Below are 12,273 nucleotides of genomic sequence, written 5' to 3' on the forward strand. Positions count from 1 at the left end.
AGTTTGGACAAGAAAAGGATGTCTTTGCTCCTCGGTTTAGCAATAACATCATTAGCACTTTCCAGAATTTATATCGTTGCCCTGGGGATGATAAGGTATGGATTCTTCTACATTTCACTCTTTCCCCAATAAACAATTTATTAATGTTCAATTTATGTTAAAAATATAATGTTTACAAAACTTTTATGCTTTTTTTTTTACTTGACAATGTTCCTGAGTAATAGATAATACTGTTTGTGAGTAGGGAAGAAAATACTGCACAGACCCTCACTGTATTCCCTTTTGGGGTAAACAGTTATGCAGAATACTGAAAAAGAGCAGGAAATATTAACCCCCCCACAAAACCCCAAAAACAACAACCCCCCCATGAGATTAAAAAAAAGAAAAGTAGATGTAGCTAAACCATTCACTATGTTTGTCAATATGTTCTGCCCTGCTGTACTTTGTCATGTTTCATATATTGCTTTTCATTTTTTTTAAATTTCTCATTTCTCTCTTAAGAACATCAATTTATTATAGTCATGACTTTCTTCACCTTTCTTTTACTATATAACATCATCCAACATATATTAATTTTACAATTTCAGTCTCATTAATTCTTTCTGTATGACCAAACCATCTCAATGTATTTTCATAATGGTCACTGCCTTTTGTATTCAGTCCATATTAATTCACTACTCATTGAATGATAATCTTTTTATGGTTATACCACATACCCTTCCTAAGGAATCTGGTCCCATTATATTCAGCTTTTATGTGTTCCTTGACATATTCAATTCTCAATCCAATATAATAAAGTACTTTTGGCATAAACACATTCTTTAACCCAGTCATTTTTATTTGTTTTGGAAAGAATCAATTTTTTTGTAGCAGTTCAGATACTACTTGCTATCTTTCTACCGTCATTTGTATGTTTTAAATTTTTTCCATTTTCACTCTTTTCAAAGGACACACACATTTATCTACTATTAACTTGCAGTATTCTGTTTTCCTTGAGAAATACAACTTCCTTGCTTTTCAGTAATTAATTTTCAGGTTGGTACTTCATACAGGCAAATGTCTGTTTATTTTGGAAAAATTAAGATTATATCAATCAACATTTTCCAATATTTTTAGTACTATTTTTGATGTGTAGAACAAATGAAAGGAACATAATTTTATTGGGTAGTGAATTATAGAAGGAAAAGAATGTAATTGTTTATTGGTACTTGATTATCATTTCAACATATAGCATGTCAGCCATATTTTTGAACCCCATAATGAAATCAAAAGCATAGACAGACTCTGGCTCTAGCAGACGTAATGCTGATTTTAATCTGCACAGGTATTGTATAATAAACATTGCATAATATATTCATAGCAAGGTTATACAATAATAATATTCTTCTAGAATATATATAAAATTAAGCATAACAGTGCCTATACATTATGTATATAAATGAGCTAAGCTCTATAAAATTGAGAAAAGGAGTTTCTAAAGTTCTTAGGGCAGTGGTGGCGAACCTATGGCACGGGTGCCAGAGGTGGCACTCGGAGCCCTCTCTGTGGGCACACATGCCATTGCCCCAGCCTTGCCTCCGCCCGTGACCCCCTCTTCACCAGCAGCTTTCCTGGAGGAGAGTTGCCCCGAGTGTGGCCCACGCGGAGCAGCGCAGCCAAGGACATGGCAGCCAGGCAGCGTAGACAAGACTCTGCCCTCACGCCCCAACACACACATTTGATGCTGCAGGGCGTGGGCAGAGGGCGTGGCCGCCATGGCGCTGCTGGACTGCCTGGGCGATCTGTGATGGGCCCTGGAGGTGGTGAGTAGCCCTGCAGGCAGGGGGCCAGTTTTTGGGCACTCGGTCTCTAAAATGTTCGCCATCACTGTCTTAGGGATTTAAAATAACAGTTTAAATAGAATATTAAACTAAAGAGATTTACATTGGATGGAATCTAGGAACCCATAAACTAAATTCACTCAGGCAGTAGAATTTCTTTTCTTCCCTAACCCCCAACTATTTTAATAGGTGTACAAGTAGCTGCAGAGGAAGGAGACATTAACCTTTCATTTTCAATAATAGAATTCTTTTCTGTTCTTACTTTTTAAGAATTTGTGGCCACTGCTAGAAGATTCAGAATCTGAATCACTAGATATACTAGATTCAAAATAGAATCACTAGAATCATTCAGTGGATTTGTAGGAATGAAATGAGAAAATCTAATCCAAATTGAACATATGTTAATTGTGTCACATAGACCAGGGGTCCTCAACCCCCAGGCCGCGGCCCACTATTAGGCTGTGGCCTGTTTGGATCTGGGCCGTGTGAGTGGCTGGCTGGAGCACACGCAGAGCTCTACTTTTGTGAGTGGGGGCCAGTTCCTCTCCCCCCCGCCAGGCCGCCAAGCTGTAAAGGTTGGGGACCGCTGACATAGACTTATTTTTTATTCTCTAAAACTGGAGAAGTTTCATGATTTCCAGTCCTAATATAAAAAGGGCACTAAAATCCACAACACATTCCTGACCCTTGTAACCATGATAAGGAATATTAAACATAGTCTCAGTAGTTTTATTTTAAAAGCTGTTTAACTTGGAATAGGGATTTGATAATGTAAAGTCTAAAATGTCATCTCTTTCTTTTCCTAGAGTAAAATTGTTAGAGTGCTCAATTTGTGGCAGAAGAATAATGTGTTCAAAAGTGAAATTATTCAGCCTCTATTGGATATGGCAGCAGGAATTCCTCCTCCAGTTGTTACTCCTGTTTTGCCAGGGACAACTGCTACTTTGAGTAATAATACACCAGGTAACAAGAACCCAACATTGTCCTTTTGTTTTACGTCCATGGCAACTTTCCCTTTGTTACATCTTTTAAGATTTAAATTTGCAAGAGTAATTGATTTTTGTTGCATTACTTTTTTCAGTTACATTCTTTCCTGATATGTATATATTTTTCCTTAAAATGTATTCTTTCCTGATATGAATAATAAACATATACTCAGATTTCTGGGTTTCTTTGGGCAGGGACTTACTGTATTTTTTATATTTTATAGCTTTTTTATATTTTATTTCTGATCTTTTGAAATATATTAGGTGCACCATAACCATGAGAAGGAAATGAAAAAAATATTTTTTTCTACAAGGATTTGAATGAACTGAATAATTAAATTGGTCAATATTTGCTTGTGAAATTTCTATTGGCAGAAAAATAGACTATTGTTCAATTTCAGCCAAAAGAGTCGAGAGTTAAGACATATACGTACATGTCTAATGAAGATGATTAAATTCAACATCATTTTCAAGTTAAAAGTGCCATTGTTAAGAACTTTATTTTTCCAGGAAAATAACATATTTGCACATTAGCCATTAGGGGTCAGCATATTCTACAACATGAAAGACGCAAATTTAAATGACAGGCTTATGCTCTCTAAATAATACTATAGCTTTATATATATAAAATATCTTATAACAATATGATGATAATGTGTTATAAATTGTTGATATCAAGCCCATATTTTGAAACCAGAGCACATACTATCATGCAATATGTTGAGACTCACCAAATTGAAGAAGGGTTTAACAATGATTGGGCTGCACTCATAGGAAACCACTTTATGTTCATTGAGCCGTGGTAGCTTAGTGGTTAGAAAGCAGTATTGCAGGATACTTTTACTGACTGCCAGTAATTCAGCAGTTCGAGTCTCACCTGCTCAATGTTGACTCAGTCTTCCATACTTCTGAGGTCGGTAAAATGAGGACCCAGATTGTTAGGGGCAATATGTTGACTTTGTAAACTGCTTAAAGGGGGCTGTAAAGCATGATGAAACGGTATATAAGTCTAAATGCTATTGCTATTTCTTCAGAATAAGTCAAGGCACTGCTTTTAGATCACCTTTTCCTTATATTGGACAACATTGAATACCAAATCTTGATGATTACCCTCCTCAAACTCATTAAACAAATTCCACCCACTTTTGTTATATGGAACTTAGCCTTGGCTTGGAAGATAGGAGCTCTCAGTTAGAAGATCTATACCTATTCCATAAAAACAAGATGTTTCTAGGCAGATATACATTTTGAACTCTTAAGTTATTCAAAATTCCAACAAGCACAGGAGAGAATATTCTTGCCAACTGACAGCACATGGCTCAAACAAGATGTACACAGGGCTCTGAAGGTCCGCTTCAAACTCAAACTGAAGAGGTAAATAGTTTGTTTTCTATAAATAGAGAATCAGAGAAAATATTTTTCTGTTCCAAAATTGACACATGACTTGGATAATGCTTTATCCTATTGTTCACAGCAAACACAGAATCATGCTTCACAGCATTCTGTGTAAAAAATGACTATGTTGGCAATCTTTAATAGTAGGAGTACCAATAATAGACATTTGTAAGATGAATCTGGGATAAAGCTATCTACCTTAAAAATATTATGAAACAGGTAAAGTTGCCTTTCAGAAGTGGGCTTTGATCTCCTTTGGGTCATGTAGAGTGCTGATCCACCCTGGGAATACTGCTATATTTTATTGCTTTTCTGTTCACTGTTACCTCCTGCAACCAAGAAGAGTAGGTGGACTTACTGTGACGTACTGTCTGGTCACCAAAAGTAAGACTTGATAAGCTCACTGAATTTAGGAAGGGAAGTAGTTTGAACTAGCATCTTACTCACCCAAAGTTGAGATACAAGGTACTTTACTGCACTAAATGTTATACACTTTTTTTTCTGTTCTCATGTGTCTTGCTAATGGGGAGTTTGTGGGTTACAGTGGTATTCATATTAATGCATTGAATAATTGATAAAGGAGGAGCTGAATTGGACTCAGATAAAGAATAGATGGGAGACTTTTATTTATATCACAACTTATTCAAGAGTTTCTGATGCTTACAGAGCACTCCTGCTGTTTTTCCCTAAAAAATCCTGTGAAGTAGGTTGGGTTGAGACAGAATGATTCTTCCAAAGTCACCCAGTTATTTTCTATGGCTAAGAATGGATTAATTAATGTGATTAATCTCTTGCTATTTACTACTTCTTTCCAACAGTATCTAAAGATAACCGCTTGTCTTCTTTTCAGGAACTCCAGTGACTCCTGCTACTCCAGCCAATGTAATCCAAAGTTTACCTGATCCATGGGTATCTCAGATAACTAATACAGATACGCTTGCTGCTGTAGCACAGATCCTTCAAAGTCCACAAGGACAACAGGTAGTAAGTCCATTTTGGTCTTTTATCCACCTAGAAATACATAATTCTGCTTCTCTGCTTCATATAATTTAAATTGCTATTGAAAAGTTAAAAACTAATTTCAATTTGTTTTGCATTTTTAAAATGTTTGCAATTTCTGTTTTTAAAGCAAATAACATGAATATCAATGAGTAATAAATACTGAATATGAACACTTGTCCCAATGCCTTTTATGCCAGAATTTTAATTTATTGAAGATAACATTGAAAATATGAAAAATAATGCAAACTAATATAAGAATAAAGAGAAAAAAATAGAAAAGGAAGAAAAGGAAAAAAGAAAGAAAAATAGAAAGGAAAGGGAAATATATAAATAAGTAACTTCCCCATCATCACAAGTATAAACAATTTTAGTAATTTATCACCTCTTAAAATACAACAAATGCCAGCTTATCTTTTAACTGTAAACAAAATCTTAAAACCTCTTTATTCAGTCCTAGTCAGCAAAAGGCCATTAAAGGGTTAGTAGAGATAATAATGTATCTGTTTTAACCCCAATCAAATAAACCAACTTTATATTGCTTCCCTGTAACTTTAACAACCTTGATTTTTAATCCCTTCAAATAGTGTTTTAGAACTTGATTTCTTTTCATTTTTTCTGCATCCCTTCTCCGAAATTCCTTCAAACTTAATAATTCTCTCTTATAAATCTAGTGCAGAAAAGTTATTTCAATCATTATCTTCTTTGTTATTTTTATATCTTTTTTAAATTATGAATACTTCAATGGGTTTCATTTCTATATATGTTTTATCATCTTTTTCCATATTCTTATAGGTTGTCATTTTAAAATCCACATTCAAATCAATTTCAGTCTTGCCAGTAGAGCTTGTTCCTCTCTGTAAAATGTATACACCATCTTTCTATGATAACAAGACATTCTTAAAATTCACTTCTGAGTCCATTGTTCACAAATATCCTTGAAAATATCCAGTGTTAAAATATTTTGCTCCATTCTGAATTAACAAGTTGACTTCAGGTTTTGTTGTCCTTTAATTGTAACTTTTAGTTTCTTCTAGCCTCCTCTCCAGTGTTCAGCTTTCAAACTCCCATTTTTTTCATGTTTTTTCCCTAAGGAATCCAAACAACAACAATTTCCCTTGGGAAGGATTCTTATAATTAATTACAAAATCTAATTTCAAATCTATCTGGACCTTTAGTCTGTTTTTAACTTTCCAAAATCAGTGCTCTAAACACTTTTTTGCTGTTAATTCTAAAAAGTATTTTTTTTTCTTAATCATTAAACTTGTACTTGAAACTAATTTTGTTAAGGAGAAGAAGATTCATCCAGTGAATGCAGTAAAGATTTGGCCATTCTGGAAAAAATATATATTTAAAAATCAGTAAAAAAAATAATTCCAAAAGCAATTAAGAAATGAGATTCAGCTAAGTATTATGTCCATATTATAGGCTATATTCAACTGTGAGCTTAGATGGAATCCCTTTACTCCAAGCTACTAGCATAAACTGACCACTAAAATCTCAGTTTTATATATGTGTGTGTGTGTACTGTATATATATATACTGTGTATATATATATACTGTGTATATATATATATATATATATATATATATATATATATATATATATATATATATATATATATATATATATATATATATATATATATATANACGGAAAGGCAGCAGAAGTAAGGATAGAATGATAGCTAAAGGGGTTAATGAGGATGTTACAATGATTGGTTACCACGGCCCTGTCACGAGATCTAGGGCCCGGATGCAGGCATCGGTTTATTTATAACTGCTTTTCCCATTGATTGACTTTGTGCCCTGAGGATGTCGGAAGGATCCGACGAAAGCTTGGCCCCTATGATTGTATGCTCCCAGCCGATCAAACGTTGTATCCGTCCTGTTCGGCTTCTCCTTACTTCTTTTACTTCTTTTAATCCCAAGACTGTGAGTTGCTGCAGCCGCTTACCGGGACCACGATTGCATCCTAGGGAGACATCTGATACCACCGTAAGATTCACCCATTTGGCCAACGTACAAGAGGGGAAGGATCGCGAACAGCGCCGGATAGGTGCTGTCACGTGCCCCCAACAAACAACCCGACAAAAAGGGTGTGAAAGTAAGACTGCTGAGTTACGATCCGAACCGAGCCCCATGGAGGGGGAGAATGAGGTTCTTATGGTAGCTACCTCGACACAACATGTACAAGGGGAGGATCGTAAGCATCCCTCTCTGGGGGTTAGAAACGTTGAAGGAGCTGAAAACAATAACAAGACTGCGGATTTACGACCCAGGCCTATGGGTGAGCTGTTGTCCACTCCCGTAGGGCAATACAACGAAATGAAAGGGGTGAAAATATTATTGTTAAATCCATCCCCGGACAATGCCCAGTGAAGGAGGAGGAGAAAAAACACTGGGACAAGGAAATACGGAGGTGTTCACCCTTGAAGGCAGCTGGCATGGCTGAGTTCAGGCTCCGGGATGCACGCCCCAACCACAGCTACAATTTGAGAGCTATGAAAAAGGGGAAGATAGAGCACACTTGTAACTGTGTTAATAATAGATCCTGGGGAGCTGGGTTGACAGTAGAGCCGAACGATGTAAGTGATGGCAGGATGCCTCCGTCTTCCCCCATTGCAGGGTTAGATAGTAATGGCAGGATTGACACCCATGAGAAAGTAAGCAGAAGAAGTAAGGAGAAGCCGGATGATGTAAGTGAGGGCAGGATGCCTCCGACTTCTCTCGCTGCAGGGTTAGATAGTAATGGCAGGATTGACACCCATGAGAAAGTAAGTAAAAGAAGTAAGGAGAAGCCGAACAGGACGGATACAACGTTTGATCGGCTGGGACCAATTACTAGATCCAGGAGTCGCGCACAGGCATTGGCTGGTGTATAAAAGTATTTTCTCCCATTGAGTCATTTGTACCCTGATGATGTTGGTAGATTCCAACGAAAGCTAGGTCTGTTATAGCATTTTAAAATTTTTAATGTTTTATTAAAACTTTTAATGATTTTAACTTTCCCTGGTGTTCACTGTTATTGTTTTACTATGGATATGCCCAGGGATAGATAGATAGATAGATAGATAGATAGATAGATAGATAGATAGATAGATAGATAGATAGATAGATAGATAGATAGATAGATAGATAGATAGATAGATAGATAGATATTAGATTAGATTAGATTAGATTAGATTAGATTAGATTAGATTAGATTAGATTAGATTAGATTAGATTAGATTAGATAGAACTAGCCATGATCCAACATGTGGCCGCTGATTTCTACTGCAAATGATATCCCTGCTTTTTGCCCTGTCCACACCAGTTTCTTTTGTAACTGCATTGAAGATTGCTTATATTTTACAAAATGTTTAAAAATTTAAAATTAGGAATTATGTGCTTGAAATTGAAGTTTTGATTTGGGATATTTTGTCCTAACTTTCAAAGCAGTGCTAGAATTTATGCTTAATTTCAGATTTTATTTATAGCAAAACTATCTTCTTCCCAACTCCATTTCAGCTTCAGCAGTTAATACAGACATTGCAGATGCAACAACAAAAACCACAACCATCATTGCTTCAAGCACTGGATGCTGGTCTCGTCGTTCAGCTACAGGCTCTCACTGCTCAACTTACGGCTGCTGCTGCTGCCGCCAATACACTCAATCCACTAGAACAGAGTGTCTCTTTTAACAAGGTAGTTATTCATAAGATTACAGTTATACTAAATCCTGCCCAGTGTAGAACCTTTTGTTTGATTCATTTCAGAGATTTTCTCTCTAGAGTACTAGATGGGAAGTACAGTGGGATTTCATTCACTGAATGAGCCTGAGACCCTTAGTCATACTCCATTTCCCTTTCTGTGGTAATTTACCTATGTACCTAACAAAAATCAACTTGGTTATGAAGGAAAAAGGTTCATTTCTAATCTCAGATTGAAAACTTGCTGACTAGTAGTATTGCTGAGTTCTTATCTACAGCAGTTTCCATAAGAAGATAAAAGATGTTCTAATCATGGAGTGGTAACATTATGAAATTTTCTATTTTATTTATTTATCTTTTTTATTTTTTATTTTGTACTGTTTTATGTTTTGTTTGTTTTATCTTTTTTTTCTTTTAAGTCTTAGCTTAATATGCTGTATGCCAGGGGTCTCTAAATCCTGGGCTGTAGCCCACTACCGGGCCGTCGCCTATTCAGATTTGGGCCGCGCGAGTGGCTGGCCGGCATGCACGTGCACAGCTCAACTTGCAGAAGCAGCGGGCTGGTGGGCACACACTGTTCTCACCGGCCTGCCACTCGCATGGCCCAGTTCCCCTTTCCCACCCCAGCCAAGCTACCAAGCTGCAAAGGTTGTGAACTGCTGCTGTATATGACTGATACAAGAACCAGTTTGGTGTTGTGGTTAAAGCACTAGGCTAGAAACCAGGAAACTGAGTTCTAGTTCCACCTTAGGCACAAAGTCACTTGGGTGAACTTAGGTCAAGCATTCTCTCGCTCAGCCCTAGGAAGGAGGCAGTGGCAAGCCACTCCAAAATCTTGCCAAGAAAACTGCAGGTACTAGCCTAGGCAGTTCCCAGAAATAAATAAATAAAAAAACCTGACTCAAAGGGACAAAAATTAAAGAGACTGATACACTGTTTTTGTTGTATTTGTCAATGCTTCTGTATTATCTTGACCATAACTAAATGAATACAATAATAGTAGTAATAACTATACTTCTATTTATGTAGTACCTGATATGAATTTTCTCTGTCACAGTCAGTTGACCAATATTACCGTGATTTTTTTTTTGTCCTTTTTGCAATTCTTGGTTTTCTATTGGGCACTAAACTTGCAGTTCTACGTGCTTCATGGTTGTCTTTTTATCAAAACCTATCTTAGAATTCTTAATTTTAGTAACGCAAGTCATGTCTTTGGAGTACATATAGATAATGTATATCAATTAATGTGATCCCAATTAAATATTTTGCATTTTATATTTATGCATTTGTTTTACATCTATGGTAATACAGTATATATAAGCGAGATGATGTTTTAGAAAGAATATTTTGTACATATATTGGTATCCGGGTGTTATAGTTTATTTATTACACTTAACATGTATATATCTAAAACATTAAAAATATATCTAATAGGAATCTTTGATTTCAAATAATGCTTTTCTTGTTTAATGCATAATTTGTTTGCTCCTAGAAGCTGATAGATAGATTTGGAGATTTTGGAGAAGAAACTGATTTGAATGAAGAGCCCAAAAAGGAAACTCCAACTTCTCAATTGTAAGTCTTAATTTGTGATTGGAAACACTTTTTTATATTTTAATTTGAATTTATTTTCAAAGTAAATCTGCAGTTAAGTCCAACTTCTAATTGCTTACCCAAATCCAGGGGCTTTTCGCATATGCAAAATGGTTTTGGAGTATTTGTGACGTTAACTGATGATGGAGAAAAGTTATGGAAATCATTTTTTTTAAAAATTGCTTAGTTTTTTTTTTAAATTCAGGCAGATCAGATTTCCCCTACTTAAGATTTCCAGTACATTTTAATCTTACTAAAATATTCTTAAGTTGTTGTCTTACACTGAGAAAGGGAGAAGAAGGGAGAGAGATTGAAGATAAACCATAATTTCTTAAATCAACAGTTGAGTTCATTCAAGATATTAAGCTATAAGCTGTTGTTTAAAAATCACAGTGTGTTGGGTTCCCTCTACCACATAAAGTGCAATATGATCTACTACAATGTTTGAATCCCATTAAAACTCCCATTAGATCAACTTTTGTCTTCTTGTCTCTTCCTATTCTCATCATACTTCAAGACAACATCAAATTCTGGTTCTACAAAGTTCTGTTGTATTCTTTAATGAATTCTAAATATATTTATACAGTTACTGTAAAAACAATAGGGTAACTACTAAATTATGTCTTTTAGGCCGCTTGTATCTGAATCCGTGAACAATTCACTTTTTCATCAGCTAGCTGAACAACTACAGCAACAAAACTTAGAACATCTTCGTCAGCAGCTTCTAGATCAGCAGCCACCAAAGGTATACTATTTTTTTTATTTTGGGAAATATTGCATTTTTTAAATTTCTAAACTAACCGCATGGCTTTAGGTTTCTAAATTTTTGAAACGACATGTTGTTACTTTAGAATTTTTTTTAAAAAGTATATTTGTTTTTCCATCTTGAATTCCCCTCAGCATTATAGCTTCCTTTTCCTTTTTCTCCCCCCTTTTTTTGTTCAGTATAACACTTGCTTATACTCACTTGTTTATATTTGCACTTTAACTTCTAATCCTAACAATCTATTTGAACTTAGGATCTCTGTAGTTCCAGGACTGTGATTTGAAATAAAGGACTGAATTTTGCACACTTGTTTGCTTGCTTGTTGATATTATCCAAAATTCCAAACATATTCCATAATACAAATTATATATTAGTTATTGAAAGCCAGGGAGAGAGAGAGGTAGGTACATAGATAGGTAGACAGAGAGAGACAGGCATGTATTACAGAGCTTGAGGCTAAAAAAATAAACATTCTTCACTGCAGGTCAGCCCTGAGGAAACTCAAGAAGAAAATTTTGGTTCTGAGCATTCAGCATCACCTTCGCAAGACAGCAGTCACCAACAGTTTTTAGAAGTGGAAACAAAGCTTGACAATTCAATGGATGTTCAACAACAGGTAAATTTTAGTATTTCTATTTAAATTATGAATTCAGTGGATCTCAAAATTGTAAAATAAACACTATCCTATCTATAATCTCATGGATGGCTATATACTGGGAATGTAAATATTAACATTAGTTTTGATGTCATAATATAATTTGTTGGAGAGCAGGATACTCTGTCCATGAGGACAATAAGGGTGCATCGAGATACATTGAGTAAGATTTTCCTAGATATAAACTGATATATTCAGGAATATATGAAAAAAAAATCTCCATAAACAAATATAGATAAGAATGAATATATTTTCCAATATGTTGGCATCTCACTTGCTCCCTATTTAGGACATGGATATAGATGAAGCCCAGGAGATTGTAGAACAAGAAGTCTTTGAGCAAGAAGAAAAGAAGCCAGCAGTTCTT

General features: G+C 35.4%; 1 protein-coding gene across 1 annotated transcript; it reads left to right on the forward strand.

Moving 5' to 3' along the window:
• Positions 1-5: 5 nt before the first annotated feature.
• On the forward strand, positions 6-12,267 carry LOC107300807 (protein SCAF8-like; the record flags this gene model as incomplete). Its single annotated transcript, XM_015830096.1, has 8 exons — positions 6-95; positions 2,627-2,783; positions 5,052-5,182; positions 8,711-8,887; positions 10,385-10,467; positions 11,116-11,230; positions 11,736-11,867; positions 12,196-12,267. Coding segments are annotated over 8 exons (957 nt in total), but the record flags the coding sequence as incomplete, so codon positions are not given.
• Positions 12,268-12,273: the final 6 nt, after the last annotated feature.

Source organism: Protobothrops mucrosquamatus, unplaced genomic scaffold (assembly GCF_001527695.2).
Source record: "Protobothrops mucrosquamatus isolate PMUCROS unplaced genomic scaffold, P.Mucros_1.0 scaffold8528, whole genome shotgun sequence".
In the NCBI taxonomy this organism is placed as follows: domain Eukaryota; kingdom Metazoa; phylum Chordata; class Lepidosauria; order Squamata; family Viperidae; genus Protobothrops; species Protobothrops mucrosquamatus.